Source organism: Ruditapes philippinarum, unplaced genomic scaffold (genome assembly GCF_026571515.1).
Source record: "Ruditapes philippinarum isolate M1 unplaced genomic scaffold, ASM2657151v2 ctg8902_1_1_1_1, whole genome shotgun sequence".
NCBI lineage: Eukaryota > Metazoa > Mollusca > Bivalvia > Venerida > Veneridae > Ruditapes > Ruditapes philippinarum.
The window spans coordinates 2,529-18,639 of NW_026864247.1; the positions used below are offsets into that span (position 1 = coordinate 2,529).

Here is a 16,111-nt window from a genome sequence, read left to right on the forward strand (position 1 = left end):
AAAAAATAAGACGAAAATAGTTTAACTTTATAACTATCAAAATTGAAAATACCTTAGGTTGTCAGCCTCATTTTAGGTTTATAATTTTTTCTCACTTCTTTAGTTCAACACTTTAAGTTACTTTGTCATTGATATTTCATAACAAGATACAATGTGTATAGAAAACCAGGGCAGGTAACTAAGATAAGTGTCATGTTATTTAATACTTCTTTTCTCAACATTTTTTAAAATTTTGCATTTACATGTACATAAATTTTGCGTCCTGATGAAGGTCATATGTGGCATATATAGGTGATCAAAATATAATAACAAAACTTGTCCTGGTATTGAGTTGTTTCCTTGTACTATTTTCTGGCTTATGTTAAAGAAACTCCACTGAGGTTCAAAAGCATAAAGATATAAAATTTGAATTTTTTACATAGATCAGCTGTGGAACTTAAATCAGAAAGATATGCAAAAGATAATTAAGAAAAATATTCAGAAATAAATTGAAAATTATATTTTTTAGTTATCCTCAGCCCGATTTGAGTATGCTTTTTAATTTTTGCTCATTTTTTGCAATTGGAGGTATTATTCTGGAAAAACAGAGCAAGCAAATGATCTGAAATTTTGCATTTAAGTCATTGGTTTAGATCTACATTAAATAAAATATCAATCTTCAACAATTATTTCCAGTCCCGACATGTCAAAAAAACCTCTGTGGAGTCCCTTTAATTGTGCATTTTATAGACAATATAGTTATATTTTATCCATTAGAAGCTGATTCATAATGTGACAAGTTTTTTTTCTTTTTCAATTATAAGTATAAAAGATAAATGTTAGCATGTATGAACAATAAATGATATATGCGTCTAAAAATAAATATAACAGTTCTAATATATCAAAGACAAATCATCAATGTATAATGTAGTCTTGAAAACGACTTGTCTCAAAGACAATGGCAGTCTTTAACCTAAAAGTTTTATAAATAATGATATGGTAGATTTAATGATTTTGAGACAATAAAAGACCCTATTAAGTACACAACCGTTGCCAGCTAAGAAATATTTCTTCAAAACTGACTATACACTTCATTTCTTATAAGTAATCAATAAATCTATTGATAATAAAATCTGTTTCAAGTTTTTCCTATAATTAAAGTTACATATTCATTTCTGTTCAGTCTATTTTTATAATCTATTATCAAAATTATTCCCTCTTATCTCTATTGTATAGTTTGTTTCAAAATAATTATTCTCCATTTCTGTCGGAGTGTGACTCTCTGATATTTTGATATTTCATTTCCATTATGTATCCTCTAGCATTGTTGTAGTAGTCTTTACTCAACCAGAAACATTGATCAAATGTTGCATCTGTTGACCTGGAAACAAAACAAACAGAAAATACTAGTCTTGTATTCCAATCTAAACAATGGGAAATAACTTTTACACTTACATGAAAAAGTTGATTTAAGTACAGATGATTTACCTCCCCTGATTACATCAGAATGAAAATTTACTTTCTGATATTCCATTCATTCCATTCCACCCATTTTATTACTTTTCCAATTTTAATCCTATTTCTTAAAAGCCCTCGATTGAACTGACAGGATTTTTATGCTGTGTAACATATTCATAACATATAATTTATTATGAGGTTACTGAAAACTGAAAATGGTAATATAACAATTTATACACAACTTATGATGGATGTAATTCTATAGCAAAATTTAAATGAGTGAGCTTTCCAATGAGTTGCATTATGTTGGGTTGTATTCACATAATTCCTCAGGATGAGTGTGAATACAACTTCGCACATTGTAAAATGGATTTGCCCAGCTTTGATTTTGGAACAGTCCATTCAAACTGTCAAGCGATTTCAAAATCAAAATACAACAAACTGAGCTACCATCAGTGTAGAGCCTGATCAGACCAACTGGGAATGCAAGCTGCCCTGGCTCTATTTCTGGTTGCAAAGACTAATCACTTTTGGTTCCAGCAGGCCAGTAAGGGCGAATTACCTTTTTCCATTACAGAATTGAACCACAAGTGGGTTTGTATCTATCACCTCTGCTGGCATAAATGTCATGCTGTGCTGACTGATTGGAGCTAAAACATGGGACCAGTCTTCGTGGCGTGTCTGCTTCTTTCCCACCTCAAAAATATGGTTCGCGTTTTGTTTGCTCATATCCCCATCCAGCCATTTCAGATAGTACTGCTGGCCTAGACCAACTCTAGAATCTACAACAGCTGTAATGAAATATAATTATTGATAATTGATTTTAAATTTTAGGAAATTGAATTATGTTTTAACAGAAGTTGTTGATGATGATGAAGATCATTCAGTATGCTCTATTCATAATTAAAATAGATTTGGTTTATACTCAATACACTCAAATAAGCGTATCATAGTATAGCCTTATATATAGAGAAAAAAAATATTTCAATAATAACTTCATCCTCCATTCAGAAAGACAGGTTTAACTGACTGACAGGTTCAATAGATTCCTTGATTACAGGATAATTTGTGTTGGTTTGTTTTGTTTGAACTGTTTGTTGTTTCAACTTTATAGAATTAATGATTTTTATGTGCACTTTGTGGACCATCCAGTACTTATGTCATTCAAGTGAATCTTTTTAGCAGGACTATGAGTCCTTTTATTATAATTAGCTAGCCTACCTAGCTAGGCTATTTTTAGAAAGTAATTGCTTTTCCTAGACCTATATAAGAAATGCAAGAAATTAACAAGGGTGCCATAGTCACAAAATACGCCCGTTTACGAAAAAGCTTTAGATGGAGATGGGGGCATTATGGATAAGTGTTATCTAGCAAGCAAGTTTTTATTCTTGGCACTGTGTTGTTAAATGAACCTTAAAACAAATCAATAGGGAAGATATGCACAGAATGTGTGACCTTGACCTTGGTCGCAGGGACCTGAAATTTTATGCACGGCACTCAGCCTCACAATGATGAACATTTGTGCCAAATTATATTGAAATCCCTCTATGCATGTAGAAGTTTTGCTCCAGACAAGTGTTTTTCTATGAGCTCTGTGACCTTCACCTTTGACCTAGAGACTTGATTTATGTGCAGGGCACTACGTCTCATGGTGGTGAACAATTCTATAAAAGTAACATTAAAATTCCTCCATGCATGTAGAAAATATGCTCCGGACAACATCTGGATATTTAATCATCTCCAGTGACCTTGACCTTGCAAATATTAACCTAAATTAAATGTGTAACACCTGTAGTCATGATAGTTACCATTTGTGCTACAATCCATCAATAAATGATGACTAAATGGTCCCTATAACCATCTTCAAATTTTTATCTGAACTTTGACCTCTATGTGTAACCTTGACTTTGGTCGCAGGGATCTGAATTTTGCATGCGACACTCAGCCTCACAATGAAAAACATTTGTGCCAAGTTATATTGAAAACCCCCTATGAATGTAGAAGTTTTGCTCCGGACAAGCGTTTTTCAATGAGCTCTAAGTGTGACCTTGACCTTTGACCTGGAGACCTGGATCATGCATGGAGCAATACATATCATGGTGGTGAGCATTTCCATAAAGTATTATAAAAATTCTTCCATACATGTAGGAGATATGCTCCAGACAAAATCTGGATATTTCACCATCTTTAGTGACCTTGACCTTGCATATATTGACCTAAAGTACATGTGTCACAGCCGTAGTCATTATAATGACCATTTGTGTTAAATCCCTCAATAAATGATGATTAAATCGTCCCTATACACATCTTCATATTTTTATCTTTTTTTAAACGGGCGTATAAAAAGTACATGTAATTTAATAACTAAAAAATTCTGATTTAAGATTTTATTCTAGGGAAATACATTTCATTACAATTCTTAATCTTTGAATGAGCTGAACTGATATTTACTTGAAAATTAAAATATAATTAAATTTCTATGAGAAAGTATTTACATTTGATAAGGTAATTACTGTATGATCTTTATGAACAAATACCAAGTCTACAGAACACCATAGTTATCACAGTTAAGTATCTTGACCAATGAATGAAACATGTGTAAATAAATGTTACATTCTTTACAACATACTCAAGTCCAAGAAAGAGGATTATTTCATGCCCTTTGATTAAATTCTATTTTTAGAAAATAGATCAAGGGGAGTAATTGTGTAAGTCATTTATGAACAAAGTAATAACTTTGTTGTCTCCCTTTGATTAAATTCTATTTACAAAATCTGGATATTTCATCATCTTTAGTGACCTTGACCTTGTATATATTGACCTAAATTATATGTATCACAGCCATAGTCTTGATAATGACCATTTGTGTTACAATCCCTCAATAAATGATGACTAAATGGTCCATATACACATCTTCATATTTTTATCTGAACTTTGACCTCTAAGTGTGACCTTGACCTTGGCCGCAAGGACCTGAATCTTGCACGCGACACTCCGCCTCACAATGGTGAACATTTGTGCCAAGTAATATTGAAATCCCTCTATACATGTGGAAGTTTTGCTCCGGACAAGCATTTTTCAATGAGCTCTAAGTGTGACCTTGACCTTTGACCTAGAGACCTGGTTCATGTGCGCGACACTGCTCCTCATAGTGGTGAACATTTATATGAAGTTTCATTAAAATCCCTCCATACATGTAGGAGATATGCTCCGGACAAAATTGGACGCCGCCCGCCCGCCCGCCCGACCGCCCGCCCGCCCGCCCGCCAGGGGCGTTCCCATAATACGTCCCGTTTTTCAAACGGGCGTATAAAAACAATACATGAAAATCAAGATGAGCCACGTCATGACAAAACAAACATAGTGCATTTGCGACCAGTATGGATCCAGACCAGCCTGCGCAATCGCGCAATCTGATCAGGATCCATGCTGTTCCCTATCAGTTTCTCTACTTGTTATAGGGTCTGTAAGCGAACAGCATGGGTCCTGATCAGACTGCGCAGATGAGCAGGCTGGTCTGGATCCATGCTGGTTGCAAACCCATTATGTTGGTTTTGTCATGACGCGGCTCATATATTACATACCAAGTTTGTATAACCCAGTAACATCTTCTCTAGCAACAACAGAACGTCCAATCAAATTCTTCTCACATTTCTTTATATATTCTATCACTTGGTTATATTTAGCCTTGGGGATTTTATATACTTCCTCCTCTGTCAGCTTTGCGATATTTCCATCAAAGAACTCAACTTTTATGGTACTGTTAGAGTATGTACCGAGAACCTCCGCTGGAGCGTAACTGAACACATATTTAGGATGTAAGCCAATCACATGATCTTCTGGCTGTAAAAGGATATAGAAAAGATATAAGATTTGAGTCAGTTTATTTTGTATACTAGTCCGATCAATTTGTTTTTCTTGCATGCGTTTGGGCCTATTTGAAAAAAATATTATTGTTTATCAGAGTTCCAGAGACATATGTAATTAAAAAGAACTCTACTAAGGTCCATAAAATTTGAATTTCTTACAATCAACCGGAGCACTTAAACAGACAGATACGTAAATAATAATTAAGAAATATACTCAGAAATAAATTGAAAATCGTATTTTTGTGTTAATCTTTTCCTATTTTGGTAATTTTCACTATTTGAAATATAATTCTGGAAAAACGGAGTGAGCGGATAATCTAAAATTTAGCACACAGTTTAGTGGTCAAGACTTTCATCATATTGAACATAATTTTCGAAAAATTATTTCAAGTCCATTCATGTCAAAGACCTCAGTGGAGTCCCTTTAAAACATAAGGACTGCTGAAGTATATGTTTCACCACCTTACAAGCAGATGGCAAATTTTACTAATGTCAATAATTACTGAGTGTTTGAATCCCATCAGGGTCACCATAGTGAATTGAAACATTTAAGACAAATGTCCAGCTTTCTTGCTGATGTTTAGACATCTACCCAGATGAACTGATAGACATTTATCACCTTTCCTCAAACATTAAAGTTGGAAAGGCACCACTTATTAATAAACTCTCCTCAACACTTAAGACCAGTATTGAACTGAGCAATCCATTTGAGTGTTATATACAGCATTATAATACTGCACCTTTGTAACGTCACTTTTCACTGGATAATCGTGACGTTTATATGGTTTTATATACACAGCTGCTGCCAATATCTAAGAAATCTCCCTTTTTCTCATAAAAGGAAGTTTGCTGTATTATAAATTTTTTATAAATATTCCTGACAGGTTATATGACAATATATAAATGGCTGTTTGCAATATAACCCTTGCCTTGCCGCTTGGGTTATATTTTCAAACAACCTTTTTTATAGGGCCATATAACCTGTCAAAAATATTGATAACTAATAGTATAATTGGTACTTTACAAACCTGTATTGCATCAAATTTGTGTTCACTTTCAGTGAGAATATCCTCTCTTGATATTGTCTCCATATACCCTGTACTGTCCCTTATGATGTATTTATTATCTTTCCCTTCTACCATAACACTGCCCCTATAGTACCAGCCATCATCATTCCATCGTGCCAACACTTCCTGATTTACTCGTAACCCTGGTGATGACCTTTGTTGACTCTGAACGTCAGGTGATTCACCATAGCTTGTTCCTGAATATGTTATAAAAAATTGTATTTAAAAAAGAGAAAATAATTAAGTAATTGTTTTAAAAAGAGCTCTGGTTATCATGAATGCTGTCTAAGCATAGATGATGACTGATAGCTAAGTCTGTAGTGATGATGATGGATGACTACATAGTGAAATGAATGATGACTATGTAGTGATGATGATGAATGGAGACTCTGTACTGATTATGATGAATGATGGCTATATAATGATGATGAATAGTGACTATGTAGTGATGATGATGACTATGTGGTCATGATGTATGTTGACTTTGTAATGTTGATGACTGATAACTATAGAGTGATAACGAGTGATGACATTTTATGTAGTGATGATTAATGAAAACTATATAGTCATGATGTTTGTTGACTGTGATGATGAAAATGATAACTATGGAGTGATAATGAGTGATGACATTTTATGTAGTGATGATGATGATTAACTACATGTATAATTATCATCATAAAACTTTTAACAACTTTCAAAGGCTGAACTTAAGTAAAATCTTGATGGTATTAAAGCCAATAATTATGTCAAAGATCAAATTTTTGAAAAGCTTGACAAGTTAATAAAGAATTATTCCTTACTATACTACTCAAAAATATCATCCATTGCAGTTTTACAGACTACTTATTTTTGCATTGTTTGAAATTATGAAAATATCAAATACCGTCAGGACTTCCATTTCGTCGCTGTGGTGACGTGTCTTCCTCTGATGAGGAAGTGGATGATCGTCTATTTCTCTAAAATAATCAAAATTTACAACTATAAATAGAAAGCAACAGTGGTCCAAACATTTAGGGAGAAATCATGTTTTTGATTGATTTGGAATTAACACACTATACCGGCAATTTTAAAGCAATTTATTTATATATTATACTTATTTATAAAATATTGAGAAATACTGATGAAATAAAATGTGCATATTCATTTTCCATATTTTCGTTTCACTTTACCTTAAATACCTTTTATACTATTTTAGTATTAAAGTTAATAATGATAAATGAAAAACTGAACTAAAGTCACTGTCAACAAGTGGGTCATGACAATAACTCCACTTTATTTCTCTCCAAAGTGGAAATAAAAAAGTGTAGGCCACATTCCTGACCCAGAAAAGGCCTCCATTGCTTCCCTTAATTTCGCTTATTTCAAAACACTTGTCTAAACATATGAAATTTAAATCCTAAATCAATCCCCTTGTTCTGTATTCAAACATTAAAGCCTGAAATAAAATCAAAATATCAAATATGACAGGATAAGACTTACGGCTTTATCTGTGCGGTCCGAGTGCGAAGATTGTCCCGACTCATTATGAGACGTGTCAGATTCTTTGATCTTTCTACTTATTTTGTTTATCTTCCGAGCCTGTCTCACCAATCTCTGTAATGTGAGATTTTTAATACATTAAAAAAAAATAATTTTCAACATGTTTTAATTAAATTTGATGACAAAAATTATACAGTATCTTTTATCTTACATTACAATTGCAGCACTGTGACACTGGAAATTAAAGCATTCCTCCAAACTGGAATGGTTATATAGTTGTTTATGGTAACCTAAAAGAAAGTTTTATACGCATCTAGATATGAAATGTTTAAATTTTAGCTATTATTTTATACAAATATAATAATCTGATGCATAGAAAACTTCCTTTCCAGTGACTCAATACATGATATTTGATAAAGACATCTATGTTCAGAACATAATTATGAAGAGAAATAAATATCAAAAACCTTTGCCAGAACAAATTTAAGAAATTGATTAAAAGTAATAGGCAGTTATTAAGGATACCCTATGCTTTTGATCTTAAAGTCTTTAAATAAAGGTACAAAATAAACTTGTGTCTTCTTGTTAACATACAGAATGATATTATAATATCTTTAGTCTTTCTCCTACTTTCTCATCCAATGAGATTAGTACTAAATTAAAAAAATTTTACAGTCTATTAGTTTACTGAGCTGTTCATGTAAAAGTTACATCTATCTTATTCAGGTCAACATTGAACTTATAAGCTGGATGCTAATTAGGAAAAAATTAAAAGTCCTAAACATCTTCAGTCTCTCCTATATCGCTCCTTTTGTAACTCTTCAATTTTTTTTAACAGCATCCATCGTCGGATAATGACGGCCAAACCATTTACATTAAATTTTATCAGATTACATTGTTATGTTATTGTATTATGTTAATCAACCATGGGTATCCAACGATAATCAGCATCTAACTATTACATTATTAAACTATACATACCCTCTCTTGTCTAAGTTGTTTGCGTTTTTGTTTCTCTAGTTGATACTGTAGTGCTTGAATCATTTCATCTTTCTCATCAACATTAACCATCTTCGATGTCTCCGAAGTGAAACTCTGTCGAGACCTTCTTTCATTGTATATATCTGAATATATAAGAGAAGAAATGTTTGCAATAACTGCAAAGACTAAAAATGAAACTGTTAAAAAAGAATAAAATTCAGTTAGTTTTTCCAACACATACAAAATCTTATTCAGTTTTTCATCAAAGATGAAGCAAAAAAACATCTTTTCATTATTTCATCAAAGATAAAGCAAAAGGACAAGCTTCTCATCAAAGATGAAGCAAAAAGACAAGCTTTTCATCAAAGATAAAGCAAAAGGACAAGTTTGTCATCATTGATAAAGCAAAAAGACAATATTGTCTTCAAAGATACAGCAAAAGGACATTGAGTTAGGCTCATCTACTGCTTCTGGTCTGTCATCTTTTCATAAGTAATAACTTAGATGCAAATAATTAGCTTAAAAGAGCTATGATAAACTTCAATGAAATATGCATATTCTGTAGATATTTCTTCTCTGATTAATCAACTGAAGAGAGATATGGATGTTAAATAAGGTAAGGCTTATACAGAATTACATAATTTATGAATATATAATTATATTAAGTTTACCTTTTCTTGTGATAGTTTCTGAATCAAGCATTGAATCAGTCCTAACAAGGGGTGACTTCCTGCAAGCTGTGGGGGTCGGTCTATGGGGACGGTCATAAGGTGACTGTGCCCTTGGTGTAAGACTGCCTTTACTCCTGTCACTACTGTAAAGGGAATAAAATTTAATAAACAATAAATCTCACACGCACACACAAATGAATAGTATGATGATGTCATTTAAAGCAGCATGCCTCCAGAGTCATGCTAATTAGTTTTCATGAAAACTTTTTTAGATGTATCAAAAAGTATAATATTGTCAAGTGAACAAAGAATGACACAGAAGATATAGTCCTTAATGAATTAGTCAGGCAGCAGATATATGATGTTAAATACTGCAATATCATTAATTAAGGCATTCTTTTTTTTTTTTTTTTTTTTTTTTTTTTTAATCTTGGTGTACTTCAAGGCTGATTTTCTTGAAATATTTTGGTGAATCTGGATTCATGCAGCTTTAAAACTTTGGATGTGATTTTCTGTTTTTATATTGAATTTATCACCAATTTTTAATTTTCAATCTAAAATTATCATTAAAAAGGCTTGAAATGCTTTGATGAAATTATTTATATTTTCCCTATTTGTTTTAATGAGTTGTTAAGTATACACCATTCAACAATGCTTTCTTCATAAAAACAACAGATTTTATGAATGATTTAACACACAGTTTGCAACCATAACTTTCTTTATATTTTTTTTTAACGCACAGACCATTATGAAATAAAACAGCATAATTACTCTCTGCTCCTGGAACGTGACCTTGAACTTTTACTTGATGTCCTTGACCTAGAAAAAAAGTAGCAATCGATAAACAACCTTTTATAATAATCTTTCTTTAGAAAATCATTAATCTAAGTGAGTATAATTAAATGTCTACAGAAATCTCACAAAGAATGACAGACTACTAGTTATAGCAAGTTAGATGACATGATTTACACTAAGCTCTTTCCTTGTCTTAGTACATAAAGGTCATTTCTCTATGGAAAAGCTAAGAAGAATATTCTAGCAGTCAGCAAAGATATAGAAATATTAATAAGCAGAGAAATTAAGTTGTAGAAGAATGAAACCCAGAATTTTTTTTCTAGAAAGCATTCATAGATTGATAATTTGATGCATTTAAACTTTGAGAAGCTAGAAAATGAAAAAGCATCAAACCTGTTGCGTACTTGGTAAAAATCAGACCCTGATGTTGACGAAAATTATACTTATGAATTGCCCATTTGTTAAAAAAAATGAGATAATTGTTACATGTATATTACAGTCATTATAGTTTTGCATGGTTTTGATTTAATGATAAGTGGTGGTGGTGGTGGTGGTGGTGGTGGTTGGTGATAAAGATGCTGCTGCTCTTGATAATAATGATGATGATGATGATGATGATAATGCAAGTGATGATGATCATTATGATGGTAAAACTGCTACTTCCTGCTGTTGCTGTTGATTGTGTTGATGATAGTGATAGTTGTGGTGTGAATGATGATGATGATGATGATGATGATAATGATGATGTAATGATGATAATGATAATGATGATGATAATGATGATGATAATTATAAAAGTGCAGGTGATGATGATCATTGTGATACTGCTATAGCCTCTGATGATTGCGGGGGTGATGATGATAATGATTGTGGTGATGATGATAATGATTGTGGTGATGATGATGATGATTGTGGTGATGATGATTGTGGTGATGATGATGATTGTGGTGATGATGATGATTGTGATGATGATGATGTGATGATTGAATGATGATTAATGATGATGATTGTGGTGATGATGATGATGATTGTGGTGATGATGATGATGATGATGATGATGATGATGATGATTGTGGTGATGATGATGATGATGATTGTGGTGATAATGATGATGATGATGATTGTGGTGATGATGATGAATGATTGTGGTGATGATGATGTGATGATGATGATTGTGGTGATGATGATGATGATGATTGTGGTGGTGATGATGAATGATTGTGGTGATGATGATAATGATTTGATGATGATGATGATGATGATGAATGATGATGATGATGATGATGATGATGAGATGATGATGATGATGATGATTGTGGTGGTAGTTACGGTGATGACAATGATGGTGTTAAGGATGGTGATGACAATGCTGGTGTTGGTTATGATGATGATGATGATAATGATAGTGATTAAATTTATGGTTGGGACGCTTAGTGCAAATAATGGTAAATATATGTGCTTGCTGATGTGATACTGATGATGATTTTGAATGATGATGATGATGCTGATGATGATGATGATGGTGGTGGTGGTGGTGGTGAAGGTGGTAGTGGTAATGATGGTGGTGGTTGGGGTGATGATGATGATGATGATGATGATGATGAAAAGTAATGATAATGGCACTGATAAGAAAGATGTGAGAAGAGTGATTGTTGACAATATTGTTTGTTTCACCAATATTTTTTCTAATACCTTGGAGGAACAGTAGACTTTGACCTTTTGTACAGATGACCTTGAATCTGACAGTTGAACTTGAAGATGATCCTAGATCTGACCTTTAGAAAAGCAAAATAATTTTAGTAAAGAAAGTCTGTAGTAAATGAAAGATACATGCTTAAGAAAGACAAGCTTAGCTAAAGTTATGCTAAACATTAAGATGTATTGTAGCCAGTTATGCTATAAATTATGCTTACAAAATAGTACTAGCAGTAGCAGTATAGAGCCAGGCAAGCCTGTACATCCATGCAGTCTAACTATGCTAGGTTTTTCCAGCTGGTAGCTCAAATTTTTGTATTTTAAGAATGATTGGATTACAGGCGTTCAACATATTTTTCTTGCCCCAATAATGGTTTATTTATCATAAAATAATCTCCCCTTGATCATCAAGAAAAAAATTACTTCCTGTATACCCATTTACTATATTTCGGTAAATGATTGCTGGTAAGTAATTTTGTTCATGTTGATCAAGGGTAGATTATTTTATGATAATTTGACCATTATTAGCAAGAAAAATATGTGGCTGCCTGTTGAATGGACTAGACTACATAAATTCAAAAGAATTGATTAAAAAGCATAATGTAAATGTCCTATCATATATACAATACATCTGAAGAATTGTTAGCTTATCAGAAACATTAATATAATATCGTTTTTCTTAATAATATTATATAACTATTTTTTCAACTACTCTAATAACCAAAGTGTATATTGCAGTGAAAAGGTAAAGCTATTAAATCTGATATAATTATATTATTACTATTAGTTTCTGGCAAGATAAACTTGATTCAATGTCATAACGGTTTTTGTACATGTATGTCTCACAATTAAATATACCATAATTAAATTGATTTTCAATATATAAAATTCTGAATTGACTTTATGACTTCTATGAATCAAGTTTTTTTCTACCATAAAGAGAAGCTGTGATCTAACACCAATGGCAGATAAGTTGCGATGCTCTTTTTTAGATATATAAAAGCAAGCAGGACACACATGCAAAGTGGTTTGTGCAATTTAAAATTCATGAATTTAAAAAAAAATCAATCTCTTAGACAACTGGATACCTTGACGATCTTTCCCTTGACCTGCCTGACCTCTCTGATGACCTTGAAGAGCGCGACCTTGACCTTGAACTGTATGACCGTGATGAAGATCTAGATCTTGACCTTGATGAACCTGACCTTGATCTAGATCTTTCAGACTGTGACCTTGAACTCTGAGACCTTGACCTTTCCACATAAAATGTTCATTTTGAAGTGAGTAGAATGTGTGATGTATAATTACACCTGTTCACCATTTAAGGAAAATTACTTGCACCAATTCTGTGTAACTCCAGGTGTAATTTTTAAAAAGTGCTCACAGTTTACATGTACCTACATGTGCATTATAATACATGCTTCTGATAATAACAATAAAATGAAAAAAAAAATTGATGTGCCACTAAAAGCAATAACTTAAATAACACAGCTTTACATAGTACTAAAAATAAACCTATTTTGGTAAGTAAATATCTAATCTAAAAGAAATAATATTCAGAATATGTTTCCATTGTCATAAATGTTTGTTTTTGTTGTTGTTGTTTTTTGGGTTTTTTTCCAGATTTTTTCTTTCAATTCATCCATTAACAGTTTATTAATATATAAACCTCCATAAATTTCATTATCTAATATTTAATTGTTAAGGCACAGTTTTTTACTTTACTTTTATTGCTTTAATGATATTGATAATTGTTTGATTCTCATAAAACACAGACTATATGTATCTTTGTAAAAAAATTATGGGGACTTTTCACTGCTTTATTGTAGACACATCATAGAAGTATTATTCTTATGCCATTTTTCAAGCCTTAAATGAATGAAAATAGCTTTTTTATGTTAATTATGCAGAGAGTTGACACACTGATGATTATTATAAAGCAATTATTGTATTATCATGATTACAAATATAACAATATATCACAGTACTCTATATGACCTTCACCTTCGGAACAGGATAACACTTGTACTTCAATATTTACCTTGAACTCGACCTTGAAGATGACCTTGACCGTGACCTTGAAGATTTACTACTCTGTGACCTTGATCTAGATCTAGACCTTGATTTGTTTTTCCTTTTTCTGAAAATTTGTTAATGTTAATAGAATGCTCCATTGTTAACGATAAAAAAAGATTAAATCACCCTGCAACAAGCATGACAATTTGTGAACAGAAAAACGTGTACACAGTCTGAACATTTTTAACAAGCATTAAATCATGAATCAGAATGCAATAGTTTACAACATTTAGATTAAGAATATAAACACTGGACAAAATTCTACTCCATTGAAATGAAATACATGTAGTATTAATAGTTAATATTTTAAATTAGAGATAGAGAAAACAAACTAAAGATTTAAACTGTTGTTGCATGTTGGTAATTGCTAATGTCCTGCATATCATAATTATACATGCAAACTCTGTCATGTATACGCTTTTGTGTACGATTATTCAATCTTCTTAAAGCAGCATGTCTCCAGATTAATGCTAATTTTCATGAAAACCTTGAAAATGTATTTAAATAGTTTGTACATGTATTGTGAAGAAAACAAAGAAAGTAATTCATACATTGAAAACGGCACTTAACTCAACGTAATTTACCAAAACAAGGTCAAAATATGCAAAGGCAGCCCTTACTGTGGCTTACTGCCTAATTCACTCAGTAGAAATATGGTAATATTAAATACTGCAGTAAGCAATTAATCACACATAACATGCAAATAACTACTTGAATCTTGAATCTTTTTACTTTTCTTAAAATCTTAGAACATTTTTCTTAAGTTTGACTTTCTTGAAATGTTTTGGCTCATCTGGAGGCATGCAGCTTTAATAAATGCAACCTTGCCTTGTTGTAGCTTTTCTTATCTTTTTATGTCTAAGAAGATAAGAGAACTTGAGGTCCTATAGCTATAAAATACATACTTTTTCTGAGTCTCTGTTTTTTCTTTTTTCACAACCAGCTTTTTGGTTATTTTTTCTTTCTTGCGTCGTCCTCGACCTGACTGTGAGGACCTAGTTGAGGATGCATCATCCTCTGACTTCTTTGAACTCTGTGATTGAGGACTGGGCATAGAAGAATTCTCCGATAAGGCACTCTCTTGTCTGTTATATGTGGAATTAAATATCTTAATTATAACTTTATAATTAGATCATTGTTCAATTAATGGATTTCATCAGCCAGTATGGAATATCATTTAAAGCAAACTGGGTTGGATAAACTTGGAAGTGGGTGTGGTAATTTATAGGTTGGGAGCGACAAAATCAGGTTAACGCCCTGAAAAAGCTATTGGTTATTATAGGCTATTATATAAAACACTGAAATCAGTGCCTTAAACTTTGTTTATATAAATGATGCCAAACTGGCATGATCTTTGACCTTTAATCAGAGTATTCAAATTGACCTGAGCATTATAAATTCAAGGGGTATAGGTTCCACATCGCTGATTTGCTGCGTCTGCAATCTGTGGGGCCCTTAAAGAGGATTAATGTATTAGATGAAACTAATGATATCTTAATGGCATTCAATGCATTAAGCAGCTTTATAAAAAGAATGTCCATACTAACATTATTATCATGCATCTCCTAGCTATTTAGAAGTGGTTTGTCCATCATCATGCAGAAACAGTTGTAATAGTTGTAACAGTAGAACATTTAAGCAATAGTAACATAGGCTGAGAGCATAGTTAAAGGGACTTCACTGAGGTCCAAAACACTTAACAGTTAAAGGGACTCCACTGAGGTCAAAAACACATCAAATCTAAATTTTTACATAGTTCAGCTTTGGCACTTAAAACAGAAAGATAGGCAAAAGATAAAAAGAAAATGTATGAAGTAATAAATTGAATATCGTGTTTTTCTGCTATTCTTTAAGTCCAATTTGAGTAAAAAAAGTTTTGGGTATTTTATTCACAATTAGAATAATTATTCTGGAAAACAGAGTAAGCAAATGATCTGAAATTTTGCACACAAGTCATTGGTCTAGACCTAAGTCAAAATGAACATTAATCTCCAAAAACATAATCCCAGTACCGTCATGTCAAAATACCTCAGTTGAGTCC

At 32.3% G+C, this 16,111-nt stretch overlaps 1 protein-coding gene across 4 annotated transcripts in view; it reads right to left on the reverse strand.

Annotated features, from left to right (window-relative positions):
• Window positions 1–203: 203 nt before the first annotated feature.
• Window positions 204–16,111, reverse strand: part of LOC132724963 (NK-tumor recognition protein-like) — a 31,993-nt gene continuing 16,085 nt past the window's right edge. The window contains exons 6-17 of one of the 4 annotated variants that reach the window (XM_060709946.1): window positions 14,976–15,155; window positions 14,036–14,134; window positions 13,083–13,247; window positions 10,276–10,323; window positions 9,505–9,647; window positions 8,834–8,976; window positions 7,853–7,966; window positions 7,257–7,329; window positions 6,335–6,570; window positions 5,022–5,280; window positions 2,000–2,228; window positions 204–1,360 (exon numbers count right to left, since the gene is read on the reverse strand). In XM_060709946.1, the coding sequence (XP_060565929.1) occupies window positions 1,231–1,360; window positions 2,000–2,228; window positions 5,022–5,280; window positions 6,335–6,570; window positions 7,257–7,329; window positions 7,853–7,966; window positions 8,834–8,976; window positions 9,505–9,647; window positions 10,276–10,323; window positions 13,083–13,247; window positions 14,036–14,134; window positions 14,976–15,155 (1,819 nt within the window). In that variant the 3' untranslated portion in view covers window positions 204–1,230. The remainder of the gene's footprint in view (window positions 1,361–1,999; window positions 2,229–5,021; window positions 5,281–6,334; window positions 6,571–7,256; window positions 7,330–7,852; window positions 7,967–8,833; window positions 8,977–9,504; window positions 9,648–10,275; window positions 10,324–13,082; window positions 13,248–14,035; window positions 14,135–14,975; window positions 15,156–16,111) is intronic. The other 3 variants (XM_060709947.1, XM_060709948.1, XM_060709949.1) reach the window with 3 other exon arrangements.